The sequence below is a fragment of the Hyaena hyaena genome, unplaced genomic scaffold, assembly GCF_003009895.1.
Source record: "Hyaena hyaena isolate Hyena2069 unplaced genomic scaffold, ASM300989v1 scaffold_378, whole genome shotgun sequence".
Classification (NCBI taxonomy): Eukaryota; Metazoa; Chordata; class Mammalia; order Carnivora; family Hyaenidae; genus Hyaena; species Hyaena hyaena.
Window position 1 is genome coordinate 916,965 of NW_024081009.1, and position 25,948 is coordinate 942,912.

A 25,948-nucleotide genomic window follows, 5' to 3' on the forward strand; every position below is an offset into this window, starting at 1 on the left:
TCAGCACAGAGCCTGATGCCGTGCTCGAACCCATGAATTGTGAGATCCTGACCTGAGCTCAGCTGCTTAACCAACTGCACCACCCAGGCGCCCCAAGGCCCTTCCAGTTTAAACCTAGTCTTAAACTACTTAGTATAGTAGTTAAAAGTATGGAGTTTAGAATTAGAGATTTGAATTGGAGTCCTGCCTCTGCTGCTTAGTAGTTGTATGATCTTGGATACACCTAACTTTTGAGCATCAAGCTTCATCTGTAAAATGAGTAAGAGTACTTGCTTCATAATATTGTTGTGAGGATTAAATGAGAACATATATATTATACAGCAGCACCATGACATGATAAAAGGTCAGTTAATGTTTGTGAACAGCAGTCATAATAATAATCTGTCTTGCAGTCAGAGCTGTTTCCCTTAATAATTATAAACTGTATTCAGTTATAAGAAGTCCTGTTGGCATGGGCACATGTTAGGGACTGGGCTGGTGTACAGTCCATAATAGTGGGTTTTATCATAAAAATTTTGCCTCCTATTCTCTATTGTATTCTATAACAAAACATTTGTTTCCATGTAAAAGAAGTACTTTTCAGCGTGTCCTGTTACGTAGTTTCAGTACCTCGTTACAGATCACTACTTGCTGTATTCTTCCTCTTAAGAAGGTATACGTGTACCACTTGGTTCATTCAACGGGTTTTGTGGATCATCTCTCAGATCCTTTTCTATTATTTTGATTGTGTTAGCTTCTTGATTAGAATTTCCTCATCTTTCTCTGCATAGCAAAATCTTATTTATACTTGAAGCCCTGCCTCATCAAGTCTTTTGACTGCTCTAGCCCAGTAAGTGCTTACAGTGCTTTCTGTGTTCCAAGCTTTAGATCAAGTTAGTGAACATCTATAAGGATGCTGAGGAACTATGCCATCGTGGAAATAGAATTTGTAAATTGACAATTGGGAAATATTCAGATAATTTAAATTGCGTAACAGTGACTTTAAGTGCATCTTAAATTTAAGTAGGAAGAAAGTGGTGGGAATCTGAATAACTTGGAAAAATTTTTGTGGAAATGCCATGTATTGAAGGATTAATTAAATTTTGGGCCTGAAGCTTAGGAGGGTGTTCTAGGTAGAAGCAGCAGCATAGGCAAAGATTATGGAGTTGGGAATCTGGGGGAGTTCTAGGTCTGCTCCACCTGATGCACTTGCTGTGTTAAGTTTCATTTTGGAGAATTTGGACTCCTGAGAAAGGCACAAGGAGCTATTCGAGAGTAGAGAAGTGAGGTGGTAAAAAGATACGGACCAGGTTGAAGGACCAAGGCTGTCAGAAAGCTGTTAGGATAATTTAGGTGTGAGTTAATGAGCCCCCAGGCTGGGTTTGGGTTGATAATGTTAGGAATAGAGAGGATATATGAAATCTGGATAGCTTTATGAGAAATAAATGAAAAGATTTTATCATTAAGGAGATAAGATCCATTACATTTTCTGTTTGTGTCATTTATTTGGCCCTTCTGCAGACTTTAGCCCCTTCCAGTTTCTGAATTTAAGCTTGGAGGAAACTTGCTGTTCCTACTGTGGTAACCTCCTTAGTTGAGGTCCTTGTTGCATCCTGTCTGGATAATTGCAGTAGCTTCATCGATGGTCTCTGCCTTTTTACTTTCTTTTAATCCATCCTCTATCCAGCTAGTCTCTAAAGCACAGTTCTGATGTCACTCCCTATTTGAAAAATCTTTAATGACATTCTGCTGCCTTTAAGTCTGAGTAAGGGCTGGCTATTCAAGGTTTTGCATTAATGATCTGGCTTCAGACTGCCTTTCCACTTTTTTCTATGCTGTTTCCTCTGTTAAAATATACTTTATATTTCAAGCAAATTGATCATTTCTTTTAACCTCCAGGATGTCCTATGTTTTCCCACAACCTTGCCTTGTCCCAGGCCATTTCTTTTCACTAGAATGCCACATTTACCATTCTCTTGCCTTAGCCTTTTGCATGATGACATTTTAGCTAATTTTCAAGTTTCAGTTGAAATTTTGACAACTTCACGGACACTTCCCTAACCATTTTTCCTCCTCCTATTTCTTTCCTTTGTGTAGAGTAATGAGGTAATGGTGGGGAAGAGGTTAGTAAAAGCCACATTATGGGCAAACTTTTCTTCCCTGTCTGATTTGTGCTTCTGTTTCCAGTGAAAGTGTGGTTTGTTGGCCAGCCAAATGGCCAACTCCCTTGCCTTGGGTCTCTACAGTTTTGCAGGGTGGATGCTGCTAGATTGTCCTTGTATACCTGGAGTCCTGTCTTGGGAATTTAAAAGGGAATAAAGGCAAGGTTTTCATTTGTAGGTGTGGTGTTAGTTCTGACTTGCAGTATTTTAAGTAGCCTGATGTGTTTTGCTTTGTGGGAATAATACATCTAAATTTATGTGTCAAGTCTATCTAGGCAGTGGTTTTCTATTGAGAGGTGTGATTTTTGCCACCCCCCCACCCCCTCACCCCCCGGACATTTGGTAGGTCTGGAGGCATTTTTGGGTGTCCTTATTGGTAGAAGGGTGCTCCTGGCATCTAGTGAGTGGAGCCAGGGATGCTACTAGATGTCCTACAACTCACAGGAGAGGCCCCTTCCCTCATTCAGAAGATTTGGCACAAGATATTAATAGCGCTGGGGTTGAGAAACTGCCCCAGGGGTATACTTTTTCCTTCCCCAGTGCTACTGGTGTTAAATGGAAGTTTTCCCTTGAACTTGTGTTGCCATTTAGACTAAGAGTCACAAGCATAGGAAGAGACCCTGAAGGTCACAGATTTGAACTTTATCCCAACTTAATCTCTCAGAACAATGTTCTGCAAGATACTAATAGGTGTAACGGGAGGAAAAAGTGCGTGTTAAGTTTGGTAAAGGCAAACATTTGAGTATTCAGTCTGATGAAGAGCATTGTGAATTTCAGTCAGGAACGTTTTTCCTAAATGTGTTTGCCTTCTGAACCCGTCTGACATCTTCCAGTCCCCAGAATGCGTCCTTGGAACTGGGAGGGAAACCATTGATAATTAGCTCAATCTTTCATAGCCCTTTTTTTGGTCTCTTCAGATTTATTGCAGAATCTTAATTAATGTCAGTGACTGCAGGTACATTAATTCTATCTGTATTTATTTGTCAGATTGTAATTTATTAGAGGAACTAAAAATTGGGATATTTTAAGTTTCTTTATGATGAATGTACAGTACAACTTTATTATCTATCCCCACTAGTAAACTGAAAGTTATAATCCCAGTCCCAAACCTACTGCCCAGGTTGTTATGAGGATTAATAAGTTAATTATAGCTTTTAATACTTTGTATTCTTTGGAGAAAGATTATTTACCACACGCTGTTACGTTTTTGTAAAATTGCTTAAGTTTTAACAGTCTTTTTTTTTTAATTATTGAAGAGTGAAGCTTTAGGGATTCAAATGGGATGGGAATCATTGCTTTAATCAACATTTTGCTCAGTATGTTAAATTTAAGAAAGCTACCATGACATTTTGCGTTACTCAGACTTTTTGGGTCGTTAAGTATTTGCATTATTTTCTTTTTGTTTCTTTTCCTTTTATCATGTAGGTAATACCTGTTTATGCTGGAGACATTATAGATGCCATATATATAACAAAAGACTAAAATATCCACCACCTACTGTTTTAAAACAAAAATGAGGCCATAGTATATGTTTTGTTTTTTTTGTGACACCTTTTTATTTTTTCATTTAACAGTGAAGCAAGCACTTTTTCAAGTCAGGAAATACTGTTCTATAATGGTATTATTCATGGTTGCATAGTATTCCATTGTGTGGCTATTCTGTAACTTAAGTGAATTACTGGGCATTTGATTTGCCTTCTTTTTATTGTAAGCAATATCATGGAGTATTAAAAGCAAATCTAAATTTAAAAAAGGAAATAACATATAAATTGAAATCCTAAACTTTGGTAGATTATGGCAGTTACAGCTAATACTGAGTCTAACTAGATTTTCCGTGTCCAGTTTTACATGCACAGGTCCTTAGGTACAGTAATGTTTTAGGGAATTACTTACTTTGTATTTTTCCTGTGCATTAAGAAATCTTGCTGAAATTCCTTTTATCTTTGCTTTTTGTCTATAGGTTATAATAATAGTACAAATAAAGGGTGTTTGTGTCGGGTGTTAGGCTAGGCTAAGTAAGTATTTGAAAGTATTTTATTTAGTTATCATCATGTAGTCTTGTGAGGTAGATTGTGTCATTTGCAGATGGGGAAATTGAGGACCAGCATAGTTAAATGAGGGTAGACCCAGAATATGAACCCAGAATATGAACTGTTCCCCTTACTTACAAAGTGAGTGCCTTTGGGGCCAATATTGAATCTCAGCATAGTATTTCAAGTTAATGAAAAGAGGGATGAAGATTTCAATCTTTTTTTTTTTTTTAAATGATATTGTTTGGCTATAGAAAGATAAAAATTTAGGAGTTAGGAATGGAATTCCTTCTGAAGAGGTCGCTTTTTCCCCCTTTTCTCTTTTTCCTCCTCTCTACTTATTTAGATGATTGTTTTAGTAACTACCCTTTGCAGTGCATCCTGTGGGGATATTGAGACCAAGGAGAGCGTGTGTAAACAAAATAAACTCTTGCCTTTGAAATGTACGTGATTAATGTCAAGTTCACAGATGTACTTTCAGAGGGTCAGAGAAATCTTGAAAGAGATGGGATTTGAGCCAGCAGGTTTTTAAGTTGTGAACTTTAAGGAATTGTATAATTCTAAAATAACTTGGAATGTTTACTGCTTAAGTACCTTCTGTGGTGTGATGTTAATTCTGATCCTTTTTATGTGTGCTGGGTGAGCCTGAGTTTTCCTGAGTAAGTTTTGTGTAAGCTATGTAACATCTGTGTCCTTGCCTGGGTCCCACTGGGGAAGCGGTTTCCTGCCATGGCTGAGACTTACTGCAGAGCTCTAGGTTAGTAGGCTACAGCTCCTCACAGCTACTTTTCTCATACATTGTACTGATCATCTTATACTGATAATGTGCTTTCCTTCATTGCTAGTATCAACTGTGTATTGGTATGAATTCAAAAGAGGAGATGGAATTGATGGCAAAGACCTGATAGTGAATTTTGTTTATGGGAGAAAATCCTTTGCATGTTATAAAACTAACTCAGTGTATTTTTGAAAAAATAACTTAAACATTGGTTCGTTTGCCATTGGTCTATAGCACAACTGTTTATACCATATTAGGAATTACTACTAAATTTAAATTTTGAAATAGGGAAAGTGGACATAGAACAGTTGTGTCATGTAGAATGCCATATGCCAGAAAAGTCCGTAAGGATAAAGCTCTGTAAGCCCGGGAAGATCTATGTCCATTAAAATACAATCCTAGAACAAGAAACTTTTTGGCAAGTATAAAGAGCAATAGATACATTTGACCTTTAAGTGTATTGGTATTTCTCAGTCATTTACCTAAATATTTCAATATTTGTAATTTGAATTGTCATCCTGCAAAGAATCTTAGTGTATTCCTGTAGGGTCTAATTTCCTATGTTGATATTGATCTAGAGATAAAAATGTTTGACCAAATTGGAAGTTGCTCTTTATTTTTGACTGGGGAGAAGGTTGCTTTAGTTTAGTGATCTACAAATCTTTTCGTCTCAAGGCCCCTTTTCACTCTTAGAAAATGTTGAGAACCACAAGGTGCTTTCTTTGGTGGTTATTAATAGTTGCTGTATTAGAAACTTTGAGAAATTTAAAAAATAACTACTTACTAATTCATTTTAAAACAAACTCATTACATATTGTGAAAAATAACTCTCTACTAGAACAGAAGAATTTAGTGAGTGGCATTATTTTATGTTTTTGTAATTCTTCTAATACCTAGCTTAAGACTGTTTGTTCTTGAATCTCCTTCTGCATACATTCTTTTGTGATAGGTTGTTTTGGTTGAAGCATATGAAGAAAATCTGGCCTCCCACAGATAGGTAGTTGGAAAATAGAGGAGTATTTTAGTAGCCTTTTCAGGTAACGATGCGTAGTATTCTTTTATGCTACACCCATACATGACAAGTAGTTTCTTAAAGATTAGTTGCAGTTTGGAACCTAAAACCTCATCTGTGAATTTTTCATACTCTGTTACATTAACATCTGTTGGTCTGTCTTGCATTTGCTTTTAGCTGTGCATGGGTTTCAAACATACATTGGTCATTTAGTCAGTCACTGAGTTAATACAGATCTTCCAGATGTCGATACATTTCATTATGTGGTATTGAAAACTCAACATTCATTGGTATCAGCAGTAATCTATTTAATCAGAAACAAGCTTTTTAAGTATAGGGGAAATGTCCAAGCTCGTGGTGGATACAAATTTTCAAAATACTTATTTTGCTTGAAAACTCAGATTTTATCATTGGCAGCAAACATCAGTGGTTTTCCTTGGAAGTGACAGGTTTGCTTTGTTCACTTTTGAGAAAATATCTAACTACTCAAGTCTCAGTAAACCATAGTTTGTCATTTCCGCCAAGTAAAAATAATGTTCTGTGAAAAAAGCTTCTAGTTCAGCTTGTACAACTCAGTTGTATTAGGTGCCTTTTCTCATATTTCTTAAAGCAGCATAAGTTGCTTTATGCGTTTTTCCTTTTATCACATAGTATTTAAGAAAATATACTCAAGATTGGAGATTTAATAAGATTTGTAATTTCATCAAAGACTTTAAATGGAATGGACTTTTTTCAACTGTAAATGAATAGAAAATACACTGACCAATAAATCCTCTGCATTGATTCATGCGAAGGTAGCAGCAGTTTTGCTCAGCCTTATTTTTACACCCTAATTGCAAACTTAAATGCAGTGAAAAAAGGCAAATAATGTTCTAGTTTTAATATCAAAATAGCTTTGATCTTGCGGACCCCTGAAATGATCTTTGAGCTCCTAAAAAGTCTGTAGACCATGCTTTAAGAATAGCTGGCGTAGCCCAGTGTTTATGGCAGCATTATTTGCAATCACCAAGATACGGAAGCAGCCCGAATGTTCATCAACTGATGAATGGATAAAGAAGATGTGGCATATATACATGCACAATGAAATATTATTCAGCTACAAAAAAGATGAAGTCTTGTCATTTGCAACATGCAACAACATGGATGGAGCTAGAGAGTATAAATGTTAAGTAAGTCTGTCAGAGAAAGACAAATACCATGTGATTTCATTCATCTGTGGAATTGAAGAAACAAGAGAAGCGGGCAAAAGGAAAAGCAAAAAGAGACAAATCAAGAAACAGACTCTTAACTATAAAGAATAAACCGATGGTAACCAGAGGGGAGGTGGGTAAATAGGTGATGGGGATTAAGAAGTTAACCATCATGATGAGCAGAGTAACGTATGGAATTGTTGAATTACTATATTGTACACCAGAAACACAGTATGGTAACTACACTGGAATTAAAAAAAAAACAAAACTTAAAAAAGTAGTTGGTTTAGTTCTTTACATAAATTTCCTTTTGCTCTCAAACCAATTAAGGCAAAGGGGATATAGAAGAGGCAAATTACTGAGGTTTTTAGTTTGGGCAACTAAATGAAAGCAATGCCATTATTGGAGATATTAAAACAGGGCGAGGAGTGTTGGAAAAAGAGTGAATTTTGAAGTTCAGGGCGCTTGAGGATCATAAAGGTAGGAATGTTGATCAATGAAGCTCAGTAAGCTGAGCACAAGGAGGCTGCACATACTAGTGGTTGTTGCTAAGGAAGGGAGTTGAGAGAGAAGAGGGCAGAAGGGACCTGGTGTCAAGGACATCAGGAAAAGAGCATTTCAAGAAGAATGGGGTGGTCAGCACCGCCTAATGCTTCAGAGAAGTTCTATAGAATGGGAACAGAGATTGACCATTGGATTTGCTAATGAGATTACTAGTGCCCTTTGCCAGAGCAGTAGGATTAGAAGCCAGATTATGAGAGAAAGAGTGAAGAGGCAGCTATTTATACTATTCTTTTAAGAAATTTTAGGGTAAAGAAAAAGAAACAGATTGGGCAATTAATTTGAGAGGTGGGCTGTACTGAAGTCAGTGAAAGAAAAAATTGATACAGGTGCGATACAGTTAAGCCTGTGGTATGAACTGTCTTTGGGAGAAGTTAGAAGCTGGTAAGCACTGGATTCTCTGGCTAGAGAAATGTGCAGGCCCATGACATTGTGTATAGAAGTTTTTTGGTAGGAATGGGAAGTTCATTACTAATTCTTTTCTGTTTAATTGCTAAGTGTTTGGTTTGATACATTTGCTTTAAATCCATTAATTTCAAGAAGTTCTAAAGTATTGTTTTTTTAATGTGGATGGTTTCATTTTAACAATCTGATTCTTTCAGAATGGAACTTCTGTTTCGGCTATTTTCAATCTGTGGTAACAAGGAACAAAAAAAGAAGGGTGTAATTTTTTTCTTTGTGCAGGGATTGTCCGGTCCCTCTCCTCTCCCTGCCCCTGTCCCCGTATTTGAGTGTCCAGAATGGTCTAAGTGTTTTTCTTTCTGGAGGCAGAGTTTGAATTATAGCCTCAAGTGGGGATTGTATTAAAAACGTGTGTGTTGTTTTCTAGTGTGCATATATTTCTAACTTCCTTTTTTTCTTTCTCTTTTAGTCTGTTCTCTGGGGAGGCAGTAAGGGGCCGTGGAGCTGGCCTCGGCACCGGGAGAGGCTGGACTTCCTGTCTCTCTGTGCTGAATGGCTGCGATGGCGCCCGCTCTCACTGACGCAGCAGCTGAAGCACACCATATCCGGTTCAAACTGGCTCCCCCATCCTCCACTTTGTCCCCTGGCAGTGCCGAAAATAACGGCAACGCCAACATCCTTATTGCTGCCAACGGAACCAAAAGAAAAGCCATTGCCGCAGAGGATCCCAGTTTAGACTTCCGAAATAATCCTACCAAGGAAGACTTGGGAAAGCTGCAACCATTGGTGGCATCTTATCTCTGTTCCGATGTAACATCTGTACCCTCAAAGGAGTCGTTGAAATTGCAAGGTGTCTTCAGCAAGCAGACAGTCCTTAAATCTCATCCTCTTTTATCTCAGTCCTATGAACTCCGAGCTGAGCTGTTGGGGAGACAGCCAGTTTTGGAGTTTTCCTTAGAAAATCTTAGAACCATGAATACGAGTGGTCAGACAGCTCTGCCACAAGCACCTGTAAATGGGTTGGCTAAGAAATTGACTAAAAGTTCAACACATTCTGATCATGACAATTCCAGTCCCCTCAATGGGGGAAAACGAGCTCTCACTTCATCTTCTCTTCAAGGAGGTGAAGTGGTGGCATCTGAATCTGGGGACTTGAAGGGGGGTATGACCAATTGCACTCTTCCACATAGAAGCCTTGATGTAGAACACACAACTATATTTAGCAATAATAGCACTGCAAACAAATCTTCTGTAAATTCCATGGAACAGCCGGCACTTCAAGGAAGCAGTAGGTTATCACCTGGCACAGACTCTAGTTCTAACTTGGGGGGTGTCAAGTTAGAGGATAAAAAGTCTCCCCTGTCTTCCATTCTTTTCAGTGCTTTAGATTCTGACACAAGGATAACAGCTTTACTGCGGAGGCAGGCTGATATTGAGAGCCGTGCCCGCAGGTTACAGAAGCGCTTACAGGTTGTGCAAGCCAAGCAGGTGGAGAGGCATATACAGCATCAGCTGGGTGGATTTTTAGAGAAGACTTGGAGCAAACTGCCAAACTTGGAATCCTTGAGGCCCCGGAGCCAGTTGATGCTGACTCGAAAGGCTGAAGCTGCATTGAGAAAAGCTGCCAGTGAGACCACCACTTCAGAGGGACTTAGCAATTTCCTGAAAAGTGATTCGATTTCAGAAGAATTGGAGAGATTTACAGCTAGTGGTATAGCTAACTTGAGGTGCAGTGAGCGAGCATTTGATTCAGACGTCACTGACAGTAGCTCAGGAGGAGAGTCTGATATTGAAGAGGAAGAACTGACCAGAGCTGATCCTGAGCAACGCCACGTACCCCTGTGAGTAAAACCTGTGCATAAAGTCACTCTTGAGACATGTTGGGACGGGAGAAAGAGTTAGTGAATTCTACCATGGGGAGAATGGGATTCTTTGTATATAGGTGCCTATGTTCCATTTGTCTTTTTTCTTATTTTAGGTAGGTGGATGCATATACCTGCTAGTGGAGAAATGAAAGATATTTCTGACATAGTTCTGCGTTGCTGTAGATCTTGTTTATTAAGAAAAAAACTAGAAGACCTCCTATTGGTAGAACTATATACCTCTTTCAGGGTGAATAGATTTCTTTTGAAAGTATATGTGGGATATTTTTGTAGGTTTTTATAGCTTGATTTCATATCCTCTTGTTTCTGGTTAAATGGGGACAGAAGTTCAGCTGACCTAGTTAACTTTGCTGGAATTTATAGTTGCTTTTATTTTTTATTTCTTTTTTAATGTAAACTCCACCTCCCAGCATGGGGCTTGAACTCAGGACGGAGAGATTAGGAGTAACATGCTCTACTGACTGAACCAGCCAGGTGCCCCATACTTGCTTTTAATTGAACTTTCAGCAGAGAATGTACTCAGTCTTCACTTTTAATACTTGAGATTTCCTTACATGTTAAAGGCTAATAATCAGAAGATGCCTCTTCAGAGTATTTTATTTATGGGTTGCTTCCAAGTACAGTCTGCTTTCATAACTTGATTTACTTCCTAAAAGAGCCCATCTTTATCACATTTGAATTTTATTTTACTCTCAGCTAAGTTTAAATGCACTGACATATTTGGGTTAGGTTCTTACTGGTTTTTTAAAATCTCTTATTTTGAAAAAAATTCTACACAAGCTTTGGGTGGCGCTCCAAATTGGCATGGTGAATCCAGAGGTACCTTATTCATGTCTTCCCTCCTGCATTTGGCTCCTTCCAGATACTCAAGGAAGTATAGCATATCTCCTTAAAGCTAAATCAGTCTACTGGTACCTACTTAAAATAAGTGTTAGACTTACAAGAGAGGGAAGCATGAGAGGTTGGAAAAGAGGGGCAGGAGAGTTGACTTCCCTTCTATTCCGTCTTTGGGCCAGGGATGTTACTAAGGTTGGATTACTAAAGTAGGCTGAAATAGATGGATATGTTGGAATAATTGGCTTTTCCTTGCCTGTAGTATAAAGGTGACCAAGATTTTCATTGGAGACTGTTGAGATAGCCATGCTTTCAGCATAAGTAAATTTCCTTTTTTCTCGATTTTGTTTATATTATTTACATGCTGTATCTGAATATGCAGTTTTGGTTTCTGTTTCGAGGGGAGAAGTCTGGATTATTCTGCTGTATTTCTTCTTTGTAGATCTAGTTCATTACCTTTTATTAGCTTATTGTACTCAGGTGTCCACTTCTGTATTCAGATCGAAAGCATATATATTTCAGTGACTTGCTATTGCTGTAGCATAGTTATCTCTCCTTAAATGGATTAGTAATTGAAATCAGCTTGCAGATATCTGTGGCATTATCCTACTGACTTTGTTGCATAAACCACTGCTTTAAAAAAATCTTGGTTAATGTTGAATATTTTATGTTTTAAAAGTAATTTCATGAAACAAATACTTCAGTTGAAGCATTTTAAGTTTCATATACTTATTTTGTATATTAGAGGAAGAAAATCTAGAATCTATAAGCTTATCATTTTCAGGATAGTTTGTATTGAAAACATTTCTAAGTTTGGATAATGTTGTGGGAAACTGTTTAATTCAGTGAAATTAAAATACCTAAGAGAGAACTTTTTGGTAATGTGGGAAACTTAAATTCAGTGAAATCAAAATACATAAGAGAGAACTTTTCTAGTGTTTGAAAAGACTGTTTAGGCTTAGTCCATTCACTTACTATTTATTTCTGAGCATTTTTTTTTTTTTTTGGATGAAGAACAACTTTATTTTTGACTTAAAGGCTGATGAAAAACCATTACTAATCCTATTAAAGAAAATCCAACATCTCAATCAGAAAAGATAACTATATTTACTCATTAAATACCATTTACATCTTCTACAACACAACTTGAAAACACCCAGCATGCGTGTTTAATTTCAGTACAATGGATTCAAGACCAAGTATACATGTTACAAGCATCAAGGCTAGATTACAAATTATCATAGTCATCATCGTCATCATCATCGTCATCATCATCATCTTCTCGTTTTCTTTTCAATGCATTTGCTGATTCATTGGCTGTATTTTGTGATGATACCATGTTAGTGGTAATAAGAATGTTCTTGGACCCAATTAATGATGGATTAATCAGAACATTCTGAACTGTAGATGTTGCAGGAATTGATGCTTTTACAGTTGGGGACTGTGAAGTGGGCATCTGTACTGTAAACCTTTGCCCTGTTAGGGACATTGGAGTCCCTACTTTAGTTGACACAGACATGGTTTGTGGGGTTGGGGTGCCAAGCGTGGGAGTACTTGGTCTGCTGGTAACTGAACCAACACTTAACCGGGGAACTGTTATCCTTCCCGCAGAAGTAGATGCCTTTTTTTGTAAAGACTTAAGTCTATAGTTTGGAGCAGTCAAGCAATATCTATCAGGTGGCAACCTGGGGCCCGAATATGGCTTGATTAATGGCAAAGGAGTTTGATTTCTTTGCCTTGCAATATCTAATAAAAAATCTCTTGGGGGAGGGGAGGTAAAAGACTGGTCAGCACGGCACTGGATTGCCAATCACACATCATCTGCATCAACAGTAGCTTTCTTAGCATGGCTTGAATAAATTTTTGCATCATCTAGAATTGTGGTCACATATCGGAAGGCAAACTCCAACATCTGATTTATAACTCTTGGCTCATATTCTATAATCCCCATATCCTTCAGGATTTGTGCCATCATCTGTGCATCTTTCGGCATGCTCTTGGGAGAAGCCATCTTGCCAGACTCCATGATATCCGGTGATCAGACTTCTCGAGCTAAATCACCCACATTAATGTATTTCAGTCCTGATCTTGATGCAAGTTCTTTGCCTAGCGTGGTTTTTCCAACCCCTGGTGTACCGGTGAGCAGGATGTTCGGAAGCAACATGGTTCTCGATGCGCTGGCTCCCGGCGCCTTGGCTCACACACACTATGCCTGTTTCTGAGCATTCTTATCACATAATGGTTTGATTGGGAGGTTGTGAAATAGAAGGGCAGCTAAAGGATCACATTAGGAAACTTTTTGGAATCAGTTGAATCCTCTTCAAATTAAGTCAACTAAACAGTGCTTTAAAAAGTTGAGATTCCATGTATCAGATCATATTAAAGTAAGGAAAATTGGGGCACTAAAAGTACTATGAAGTAAATAAATTTTTTGCTCATTATGATATAATTGAATTTAAATTAAAACCACCAATAACGTGTGAGTACTCTAAAGTTCTTGTTGAGCCACGTCACCAGATTGACTCCTAAAGCTGCTATTCAGCTAGGTTTTGGTTGACCTGCGTATTTTAAAGCTTTGCCAACAATTAGCCAGACAATGAGACTGGAGACATTACTTTGATTATAAAAGAAAAAAGGGGGTGCGGGAATACTTCTTTGGACACCTAGGAGCTGTGTGTGTCTGTGTGTGATTTCATAGTTCTTCTCAAATCTTCTAACCACATTTATCATTTATAATTCTTGAGTTCCACAATAAGAAGTTAGTTAACTCTGCAGGAGATTGACCCAACTGGTGAATTTCAACTTTTCTCCCCCTGCTAGTAGCTTAATATGTTACTCCTTTGCTGAAGTACTCCTGCCAGAGATAAAGTTAGCTAGATTTAGTTTAGGCAGCCATGATGAAAATCTTTAGCACATGAGGTTATTGAAATGAATTGTTTTTAAATGATGGCGCTTAAGTTGCAAGTGGATGATTTTGTGAAAATGACAAGCCTTCACCAAGAATTTGTGTTTTTTCTTCTTTCCTACCTCTAAGAGGAAAAACAGTGATCCATTGTAAGTCATAGGCACATGCTAGCAGTAGTAGAATGGTTTTTAAAAAATTTTTTTAATGTTTTATTTATTTCTGAGAGAGAGAGACAGCATGAGCAGGGGAGAGTCAGAGAGAGAGGGAGACACAGAATCGGAAACAGGCTCCAGGCTCTGAGCTGGCTGTCGGCACAGAGCCTGATGTGGGGCTCGAACCCACGAATTGTGAGATCATGACCTGAGCCGAAGTTGGCGCTGAACCGACTGAGCCACCCAGGCACCCCAAGAATGGTTGATTTTTATATGCTGAATTTTTGGCAGATTATATGTTTATCATTATATTATACTTCACAGTTAGTAAGTTATATTGCCAGATGAGTTATTTTAGAGAAGTTCTCTCCTCTTTATTGATTAAATTTTTTGGTTAACTGATTTTAATTTATTTTAAAACTGGTATTATACCTTTTTAAGTTCTTTTTGGAAAGTCATCCTGAAATGTTTTCTGTATCTTCCTGTCTTGGTATACATAACTACTTCTTTGAAATTCTGCACTACACTGGGTTTGATCTTCATTGTTGTTTAGTAACATCACTGTGGAAGGAGCAGGAATTTAAATATTATCTCCTTGATGGAGGAACTAGCAAGGAAGGTATATGTTTCAGTAAACACCTTAATTTTTAATTCTTAACTTTAAAAGTAGAAATAAAAGCATTTCGTTATCTCCTGTGGATGTACTACAGTTAGTGAGTGGGTGTGTGTGCATGCTCTTTTCCACTTTAGTTTTTCTTTATGTTCTACTCTCCTTTTAAGAGTTTCATTCTGCTATTTTGTTATGAACTCCTGTACAGTAAATTTTTCTCAAGTTGTTTTTTTTTTTTTCCTTGGCCCTTGTACTTATAAACTTCTGTAGTAAATGCTTGCTGGTAGTAAATGCTTGCTTGCCCCCCCCCCCCCCGATATTCTCTTTTTTTTTTTTTTTTTTATTAAATATTTTTATTTATTTCTAGGAGAGGGAGAGAGAGAGAGACAGCGTGAGCAGGGGAGGGTCAGAGAGAAAGGGAGACACAGACTCCGAAACAGGCTCCAGGCTCTGAGCTGGCAGTCAGCACAGAGCCCGACGCGGGGCTCGAACCCACGAACCGCGAGATCGTGACCCAAGCGAAAGTCGGACGCTTAACCGACTAAGCCACCCAGGCGCCCCCCGATATTCTCTTAAATGCTTTCTTAGGTTAGTGGTGTTCTGGTTACCTGGACATTAATTATGTAAACCTCTTTCCTAAAAAAATGTCTTTTTTCTTTCTGAACTGTTACTATAGGCTTATTTTATTGATCATTGTAAAAATAATCCCATAAAGGGGCGCCTGGGTGGCTCAGTCAGTTGAGCGTCTGACTTGGGCTCAGGTCATGATCTCACGTTTTGTGGGTTTGAGCCCCGCTTCGGGCTCTGTGCTGACAGCCAGCTCAGAGCCTGCGCACTGTTTCGTATTCTGTGTCTCCCTCTCTCTCTGACCCTCCCCTGCTCACGCTGTCTCTGTCAGAAATAAATAAAAAACATTAAAAAAAATTAAAAAAAAAAAAATCTGCCTGACTTAAAAATCCCATAAAACATTTCATTAGGACTACTACTGAAATATGTGTTGTTTTACATATATTGCATATATCTTTATATTGCTCCGTGCTTTCTTTATAAGGACCTAAGGGAGAAAGATAACACAACCAAGACTAAGTGTATTTTTTTCTAAGCTTTTAAGTCTTTATGTTACCTGGATGCTATAATTTGCGTTGTTTACTTGGTTTCTGTTTTCTTACTGGCTTTTGAAAGTTTAGAGCCGGGCTTGTAGGTCTTATACCTTTTTTCAAGCCTCATTCTTAGGTTCATTTTGTTCTCCTTGTTCTTGTTTTACTTTCATACTTTTATTTCTGGTTTAATTTATGGTAACCTATGTTTTATTTGATAGCCTCCTGAAGTTTCCTATCAAGTTTGGGTAAAAATAAACTAGATGCTCAGTTTAGTGACACTAAAGAAGTTATTTGAATTTTTGGGTTATCTTGATTGCAGTGACTTTTCTTTACTTCTGGGGAATTTCATCCTCTTGAAATTGTTAATAAACCATGAGATAATGACTTGAGCTGAAGTTGCATGCTCAACCTACCAAGCCACTCAGGTGGCCCTAGCTCTGTGTGTGTGTGTGTGTGTGTGTGTGTGTGTGTGTGTATGTGTTTTATAAATAGTCCATTAAAGTGATTACTGAATTTGTTACTGTGTGGGATATGTGGGAATAATTCTATTGTGTGTAATGAATTACTAGTGTGTTTGTAGGTTTTGCTTTTTAGATACACTAGCTAGAATGCCTTGTGTTATAGTTTCCCGTTTGAATTTATTAAGCTTCCACAAGTGATGTTGCCAAAGATGATAGTCAACATGATTTGTCCTTATTTTCCTATTCATTATACTTTCACAGAATGATGGAGTAAGAGTAGTATTAGCCAGGAGAACTAAGTCCTGTCTAACCCTTGCTAGAAAACTAGCTACGGGACTAATTATCTTGCTACCTTTATAATAAAAATGAAGGAATTGGTTAAATGATTTCTGAGGCTCAAACTATTTTGAATTCTGACCATTCTATCTTTAAGTAACATAGATGGATGGAGCTGTTCTCAGCACTGTTTGTTTCTGTTTTTGTTTTTTGTTTGTTTTTACATTTGGGGAAACTGAAGTAAAAGTCCCTCCCTGTAAGTCACTCGTGTAACTTGAAACAAAACAGTGTTTTTGATTTGTGACTTACAGCTTTGAGTCCTTGATTCCTTTTTTGTTTGTTTGTTTATTTGCTTTTGAGAGAGAGTACAACCGTGAGAAGGGCAGAGAGAGGAAAACAGAGGATCCCAAGTGGGCTCTGCTCTGACAGCAGTGAGCCCGATGAGGGGCTCAAACTCACTAACTGAGATAATGACCTGAGCTGAAGTTGGATGCTTAACCTACTGAACCAGCCAGGCGCTCCTGGCTTTGATTCTTTTAATGCCTTAGTGTGTGTGTGTGCGTTTAAAATAGTCCATTAAAGTGATTACTGAATTTGTTATTCAGTGGGATACATGTGTGAGAATAATTCCATTGTATTTTTATAGAAGTTACTTCAGAGGAGTAAACTTTCATTTGTGTAACATCTTTGATTTCATGCTCCTTGTTTTTCTGCTAGTCTGCATATGACATCCATTGTCAGAAATAGGAGCTCCTGTATTTTCTCTCCCTCCTCCCGCCCCTTTAAGTATGTAGATAGAGTTTGTTCTTGGTGTTTCTTGCGTGATTTGGAAGGAAGTTAGGCAACAAGGAATTTGAGGATTATCCATTTGCTGCAGATCTAGTTGCTGCAAATGTTTTCTTTTGCCTTGTGACTGGTGTTTTCGTTCTCTAAAATTGAGTGAAAGTACTCTTTATGATCGTGCTAAAGTGGTCATGTAATAAGTACTTACTAACTGAATGAGCAAATGTGTAAGATGTAAGAGATGAGGTAGGTGAATACACGAATTATCCTCAAGAAGTTTACATTTAGATATGGAGACCTGGTAAGACAAAGGTGAATACTTAGAACAATGCCTGGCACACAGTAATAATAAGGCAAATGTTTGATGACGTAAGTGAAATAAGAAGAGGTCACAGCTGGTTGATGGAACTGGAAAGAAAGGATATTAAAATGAGCCTTGAAAGGTGGCTAGGATTTTGATAGGAAGTTTTGTTTTGGTTGTGGCCTACAGAAGTAGGTCAGTACAGATAGAAGGCACAGCATATAGAGAGGACAAGAAGGTAAAAGGCATTGGGCTTTGTTGGTTAGACTGAGGATATTTTAGAGACCTAGCAGTGTAGCTAAGAGTGATAAGTGTAGTATAAAAAGGAAGGAGAAAATTGCAGAGATGATGCAGAAGTAGAGTTAGTGGGACTTAACGGTCCCCCACTATGGGGGCAGTGAAAGAGGGATTGTCATAGATGGAGTTTCAAGCCGGGGGTGACTGTAAAAATACACTTTGCAAAATAGCCCTAATAGTTCATGAAGGTCCAGTTTCTTTACTAGTGTCTTAAAAATGTACATTTCTGTATTTCTTTTACATGTTCCAGCAAGTGTTAAAAAGCACCTGGAAACAGGCTTCCAAATAATCCTGTACATACAGAGTGAAGAGTTGACTTGTACTTCAAAGCCTTATTACATTTGGAGACTTTGGAGTTGATGAACTCATTTATGAGATGTATTCAATGCCTATTATGTGCTGAGGGTGCTAGGTGGTAGGGCTATATAGTGCTGAGTAAGACCCAAGCCTTCCCTGCCCTCGTGGACAGTATAGGTTAGAAAGAGAAAATAATTGTTTAAGTAATCACATAGTTAATGATACATTTGCAGTGATTATGGGTGCTACAGAAATCAAGTTCAGAGTGCCATGAGGGTGCATATTAGGAACATCTAATGAAGATGGGTCGGGATAGTACAGCAAGTATACTGAAGAAGTAATATGTAAGCTGAGACCTGAATGATGAAAATTGATTGGTGGTAAAGAAGAAGAATGCTACAGACTGAAGAATCAGCATATGCTAAGGCCTTGGGAATGGGAGGTGCTTGATACTTTCAGAAACAGAGCACTGTATAAGAAGAGTGATGAGAAATGAGGCCAGAGAGTTAAGCTAGAGGCCAGGTCATCCAGCTGTTTTTGTTGGTTATCTCACTTTTAAAATCATTTTTAAGTTTGTTTATTTATTTTGAGAGAGAGAGCACGTATGTATTTGTGTAAGCAGGGGAGGGGTAGACAGAGAGGGAGAGAACCCCAAGCAGGCTCTGCTCTTCACAAACCATGAGATCATGACCTTGAACTGAAAGCAAGAGCCAAAACGCTTAACCGAAAATGTTACTATGAAGCCAATGATGTTTTGACATCACTGGATTTTTTTAAGACCCCTCAATTGTGTGAAGAGTGAAGTAGATGTAGACTTTGGGAAACCAGTTAGGTGTTCGTGGTAAACCAGGAGACTAAGCCTTTGTCAGAAAAGAGTGAGACAATTGGATACTGGAGGTAGGTGAGTAGGATTAGTGATTGATTGGATGTGATGAGTGGATGTTGAGAGAGAAGAAAGAGGTATTATGAGTGATTACTAGATTTTTGGCAAGAGTAACTAGATTGGATGACTATGTTGAGGTGGAGAAGGAACAGTTGGAGGGGCTTACTGAATGTTGTGGGCATTAGCTAATTTTCATTTAAACATTTTTCGCCTATTGTGTATGCCCAGAGGTTTCATGGTCATTTGCAGGGCATCCTGTTATGTTCCATGTGCATGATAAATTATTTTACTAGAAAAGGGAAAGCTTGGGGCCACATTTTATTTCATATGAATAGTAATCTAATTAGTTTCTCTACTGTCTCTCTAAGCAAAGACCAAAATGGACTAGATTATTTTGCAAGCTAGACAGAAATTTATACCTCAGGTCATGTCCTTTTATTATGTCTGTCAGTTCATTCTCTTTTTCCTATTTCCCATTATGTACTTGGGAAAATTATGCTCATATATTCAATGTAAAGCTGAGAGCATTGAGTTTCTCAATTTTAACTAATGGGTGTAGTATATAATATATATAAAGTAAGTATTAGTAATTTTGATTCCAATTAATGCTTTGTGGCCACTTTAGCCTGTTTGATTTTATATTTGCTTAATTATAAGGAAAGTTTTGCATCAAACTAGTAAACAAAGTTGCTTTGAAATCAATTTCAATCTGATAAAAGTGTCCGGAGAGTCTATTCCTCAAACAGAATAGACAGAAAAGTTGTTGATAAAATATAAATATTGTGAGTTGCTCTGGTAACCTATTTAGTAGTATTGTAGCAACTGTATAGATTATATTCAGAACTCTCAGGTAAGAGGATTTGTGGAGAAAAGGTTTTGGGCCGGGTGAGGATTTGAGGAATGACAGCTAGGAAGGAGGAATTATATTCAGTTTAAATCATTTTCTTTTAAGTTGTTTTTTACCTTTGTCTAATAGAATAGAGGACATGAGCCAGGGGATTGGATGATAGTGTATATGTGTAGTGACTATTTTTTTTTTTTTTTTGCTCACTCTTTAATCTTTTTTTTTTTTCCTGTTTGTTCTTCTCACACTTGAGAGACACATCCTCCGAAGATAGAAACTGGAGGAAGGCAGAGCTTAAGACTGTCGGGACTAAATTAATCTGAAACCTGGGAGATCACAGAGTCCCAGGAGAAAGCGATTTGGTTGAATTAGGAAACAGCATTTTTAACCTACCTTGCTAATCAGACAGCAGGGTTGAAACATGTTAGGAAAAAAATAATAGCCTACCTTGGTTGAATATTTTGAGGAGTAGTCAGTGTTAAAAGTGCTTTATACTCATTAACTTATTTAGTCTTCAATACAGTGAGGTATAGGTGTTATTTTAGTTTCACAGGCTCAGTGAGGAATGAAAAGTTTTAAGTAACTTGCTTAATGTCTTAAAGCTAATAAGAAATCAAGGTATTAATCTAGGCTGTTTACCCACAGCCTGGATATAAACACTGAGCTGTATTAGTGGGAACAAATTGTCCTTTAGACTCCGTCAATGAAAAGAAATCGAACATAAGGTAAAATATGGCATTTAACTTTATATTCAGGAGACTTTATAGTAATATTAAGTAATTTGGTAATAAGTTTTCAAGAAAGGTAAATAAATGGTCTGTATCTTAACCAGATATACCTGTTAGCCTGCAATAACCTGTTACTCATTTCTTTTATGGAATAGAAGTTGGATGGGTTGTGGAGGGGCATTGTGCTAGGGCAGACATAGCCTCTGGGAAGTGGCTGGAGTGACATTTTTATTTATTTTAACATTTATTCATTTTTGAGAGACAGAGACAGCATGGATGAGGGAGGGGCAGAGAAAGAGGGAGACACAGAATCCAAATCAGGCTGCAGGCTCTGAGCTGTCAGCAAAGAGCCCTACGTGGGGTTGGAACTCAAAGACCATGAGATCATGACCTACACTTGAAGTTGGATGCTTAACTGACTGAGCCACCAAGGCGCCCCTGGAGTGACTTTTTAAAAAAGAAAAGGAAGTGAAAATTAGCATGTATTGATCATACTTTCTATATGTTGGGTGGTTTACATTTGGTATCCTGTTTAAAATTTAAGACCTTCAAATCGTGAAGGTGATCTCCCCATTTTATGGTCGAGGCCTAAGACAATAGACATGATAAATAATTTACTTGAGTGAAGATAAAAGCTAGTTCTTCCTGATCTATTAGTATTTTTCTTCTAAACTGATTGGGAGGGAGCAGAAAGAAGATTCTGTTTTGAGAAATGGAGCAACCTGAAGGCATATATCTCCTTAGATACCTCTCTGACTGTACAGTACAGTGATGAGTATGGCACTGACCATGAGGGATGATGCGAAGGGTAAGTTGTTTTTCCTTACTATAATAAATAATCTAGAGAAGTGGCCTAGTTCATAATTTTTCCCATCAAATGGGTAAAATAAATATTTTTGACTTTTTTTTTTAATTAAATTTTTTAAAATGTTTATTTATTTTTGAGACAGAGCATGAACAGGGAAGGGCCAGAGAGAGAGGGAGACACTGAATCTGAAGCAGACTCCAGGCTCTGAGCTGTCAGCACAGAGCCCGATGCGGGGCTCAAACCCAAAAACTGTTGAGATCGTGACCTGAGCCGAAGTTGGATGCTTAACCGACTGAACCACCCAGGCGCCCCTTGACTTTCTAAAGGGATGATTTATATTTTAACTTAATTTGTATTTCAACTTAAGTGGAAAAATCCTCTTATTTCTCCAGTTGCTAGAAAAGACATCTTTTAAAATATGAAAGTATTTTATGTTCTTTTTCCTTTAGTCTTGCATTGTGGTTAAGGCTGTTAAATGAATTATAAGCATGTATTTTCCTCAAAAATTCTTTATCTGGTAAGTCTGGTTATTATAGGAAGTTAAAAGACATAAAATAGCACTTAAAGAATGTCCTGATTGGTTTTCCATCCACTTCAATGAGTTTTTGTTGTTTCCATGTCTGAGTATGGAGTTTATGATTAACATTCAACATCTTCTGTTTATTGATTTGATAATCAGAAAACCTGAAGGGTGAATTGGAGGTTATTATTTTTCTTGGCATTTGTGAGATTAATACTAAAGAGGGAGCAATATAGTAAAAAGAATTCTAGACTTCTATTGAGAACTGTTAATTTTAATTTTGTCTTTTAATCTTCCTAGGTTCCTCACTTATAAAGTCTAAATTATATCTTTGTGAAAAGTGTCACTTGTTGTTTTGTAATGATGAGACTCAGACTGGGATGGGAAAGACTTTTGTCACTATTAGACACACCGTCCAGCTTGTTGAGGTATGCTGAATGGCCAGATGATCTCCACGGAGCTCTTAACTGCCTGTATTTCCGTAGGGAATCTGTGCACTGGGTCCCCTCAGAGAGTTGGTGGCAGGGCTGCACCGGTCTGCTCACTTGTTTCTCTCATGAGGCAGCCTGGTGCCAGTTTGTTTGCCTATGGTAACTGTCGTGTTTGTTTGTTTTTTTTAATTGTGTTCCACTTATGGCATTGAAGAAATCTGAAAGTCAAGTATGGACCCTGAGGATGGGGTATAGTGAGAGAGTGAAGACAAAGGTCTACCAGATGGGTATCCTTTTCACTGAATAAAGCTATTAGAGTGTTATGCTTTGGAGATAAATATCACAATGAAAAACAATCCTCTGTCCCTCCCCTCTCCCCAAAGTAAGCAATTTTTCATTTTTGGTTATTTTTTTAAGGAAAACAACAAAAGTTTTCTTTTATTCCTGTTTTCTTTCCCAGAAATAATTGATTGAAAACAGTTACAGATTATAAAATTCATTTATATAGAATAAGAGACCAGTTGCCCTATGACCCTGTCACATAACAAAGGCAGAATTTTTAGGTGCATGAAATTAACATAATTAACTTTTTCATTGATTCATTTAGTTGCTTTTCATAGAATTTCATTCTGAGGATGAAAATATCTGTTTTTTTTTCTAAAAAACTTTTCTTCATTTCTTAAGAGTTTTCAGCTGAGTTGCTGTAACACTGTTTTTCTAGATTTCCAACTGGGTGAAAATGTTTTTCTTTTCAAATTGGCACTCCCCCAGCAGATTTTTCCACCAAGTATTCTTTGGGCACACCCTTTGCATAGTGAATTTTATAAGATCTTTATTCACAAGGCTGGAAGACAGGCCAGTCTTCTCTTTGTAAGATGAAAACAGAGTGAGGCTTGCTTGAGACTCATTTTGCTTCCACCCAGCTGTATTTGAAATTGATCTCTTATGCAAATACCTTCAAGCATTCACAGAAGAAAGTTTACTTGGAAGTTTAAGTGGAAAGGCTAATTTTGTATTTGCAGGAAGTTTGCTTGGTGCAGTGATTTTCCTCCCAGTGGAGAATTCTCTTAATTTGTTCTTAAGTAGGTCTCAGACTTGAAAAGTTTGAGGTGACTTTGATATTTGTAAGTGTACATTCAAGACATTGTTGTGTATGTATGTACACACACACACACACACACACACACAAAGAGTTGATCGTTGAACAGCATGGGAGTTAGGGATGCCAATCTCCTATGTAGTTGAAAATCCACATATAACTTTTGACTCCCCCAAGGCTTAAGTACTAATAGCCTCCTGTTGACTGGAAACCTTATCAGCAATATAAATAGTTAACACATATTTTGCATGTAATATGTATTGTATAAGTAAGCTGATACAGTAAGTAATAGTAATAGTAATTTAAGTAATAAATTAATAAAGTAAGCTAGAGAAAAGAAAATGTTATGGGAAATAAGAGAAAGTACATTTATACTACTGTACTGTATTTATTGGGAAAAAAATGTGTGTAAGTGGACCTGCAGAGTTCAAACCCATGTTGTTTAAGGCTCATCTGTTCTTGGTTTTACATTTTATTAAGTGCAAGAGGTTATTATTTCCATTAATGTTTAAAGCAGTGTTAGATTATTTATACTTCCATGGTTTATTCGAAGTAGTGTAATGGTATTACTAGATGGGACAAATTTCTTTAATTTCATCCATAAACATGAAGATTTGCTGACAAATTTATGGAAGAGTAAGGTACAGTATTGCTCTTGGGTGTTTCCCAGGAGGCCAGCCTTCAAAGAGCTGTACCTTATATTCCTTTAACACATAACCCTTCAACAGTTATAAGAATAATAGTAGCTGTAGTTGATAATTTGACTAGAAACCAAGATGTGTCATCATTGAGGATAGTCAAAGTGTCCCTGTAGCAATTCCAGAAAAAGAGATCCAGAATTCTCTGAGCAAAAAATAATAAATATAAAAATTTTCAAGGTAACTCAGTTATTTGGAGACTAGCCTTTTGAGATCATCTATCATCAAGATTAACCTTGCCCCTAAAGGGCAAGAGAAAACACTTCTCTGATAGTAAAATAAGGAATGGTGAAAACAGTTAAGAATTGAGAACTTGGTTCTTGCCTTCAAGAAATAATTTATGTGACTTGATTTTTTTTTTTCCCTCCCACATTGAAGTAGAAAAGGAAACATTAAAATTAGGCAGTGACTGCCCTAATTGTAATTAGATAACAGATAACATGGTACCGGCATCAAATGCTGAGACTTAGGAGGAAGGAGTGATTACTGTGGGCTAAGGGAATCAGAGTGGAACTTTCATTTGATCAGGGATGACACTTAGGTTTCCAGGAGAAAATAGGATGTTTCAGTCCAAAGATGAGGGACCTCAGGCGAAGATGTTGTGCTGGGTAACAGGGAAGAGAGCTATCTGCTAGACGTAAAAGTTTCAAGAAAGTAGATGAAGTTGGAGAATTAAGTTTTGGGCAAAGGCTGGTGCATTTGAATTTTATCCTAAGAATAGTGCAGAATCACTAACATGGAATGGTATGGTTTGATTGCACATCAAGAATCTTTGCTAGTGATGTGGGGTGGATAGTATAGGATAGTTTGGAGCCAGGTTAAGACTTAAAGGCAAGTAGCCCAGCTGTGAATAGAAGTCTTTTGAACCAGAGCAATGCACACAGAATGGAAAGATAGGTACAGATACAAGATTGATAAAATATCGATCATTTTAGAACTTACTGTGGGAATAGGCACAAATTTGTCATTTAAGGACAGATCAAATGATGATGCGAAAGATTATTAGGTTAAGACTCAAGGTTGTACTAGAGTTCTTGACTCTAAATCATTTCATTAATTACATACTTCAGTAAATTTGGTGATATGACTGGATTTTCACGCTGGAAAATTGGCAAAATATTGATGGAACAGGGAGAGGCAAGAAGAGATGTATGTCAGTGTTTGGGAGGGGAAAGAAATGGAATGAAGTTATCTGGAGGGTAAGGCCTTTTGTTGGAGAAAAGTTTCCCTAAGAGGAGTGACTATATGTAACTTTTATGTTTAGCTCTTAAAATTGGTTTTCTTTTTAACTGAGATGTAATTGACATATATAGCATTATGTTAGTTTCTGGCATACAACATAATGATTCTCTACTTGTATATATATTTTTAAAGGCTGCCCTTTGGGGTGCTTGGGTGGCTCAGTCGGTTAAGCGTCCGACTTTGGCTCCATTCATGATCTCATGGTTCGTGGGTTTGAGGCCTGCATTGGGCTCTGTGCTGACAGCTAGCTCAGAGCCTGGAGCCTGCTTCACATTCTGTATCTCCCTCTCTGTCTGACCCTCGCCTGCTCATGCTGTCTGTATGTCTCTCTCTCAGAAATAAATAAAACATTAAAAAATAAATAAAAATAAAGGCTGCCCTTTTAAGCTTTTATTTATTTATTAAGTTTATTTGAGAGAGAAAGACTCAGAATGAGTTCAGGAGAAGGAGAGAGAGAGAATCTCAAGCAGGCTCCATACTGTCAGTGCAGAGCCTAATGTGGAGCTTGAACTCCTGAACTGTGAGATCATGACCTGATCCAAAATCAAGAGTCAGATGCTTAACCAGCTGAGCCACCCAGGCACCCCACTGTTTGCATATTTTGCAAAATGATAACCACAGTAAGTTTAGTTAATATCAATCACCATAAATTGTTACAGAATATTTTTTTGTTTACTTGTGA

The 25,948-nt window shown here is 37.6% G+C and overlaps 1 protein-coding gene and 1 pseudogene across 2 annotated transcripts in view; one reads left to right on the forward strand and one right to left on the reverse strand.

The window, feature by feature from the left end:
- The window catches only part of KANSL1 (KAT8 regulatory NSL complex subunit 1), a 180,676-nt gene that overhangs the window by 35,069 nt on the left and 119,659 nt on the right, over window positions 1-25,948 (forward strand). For both annotated transcript variants that reach the window (XM_039250643.1, XM_039250642.1), the window contains exon 2: window positions 8,584-9,955. In XM_039250643.1, coding sequence (XP_039106574.1) covers window positions 8,667-9,955 — 1,289 coding nt within the window. In that variant the 5' untranslated portion in view covers window positions 8,584-8,666. The remainder of the gene's footprint in view (window positions 1-8,583; window positions 9,956-25,948) is intronic.
- Window positions 11,916-13,025, reverse strand: LOC120244247 (annotated as a pseudogene).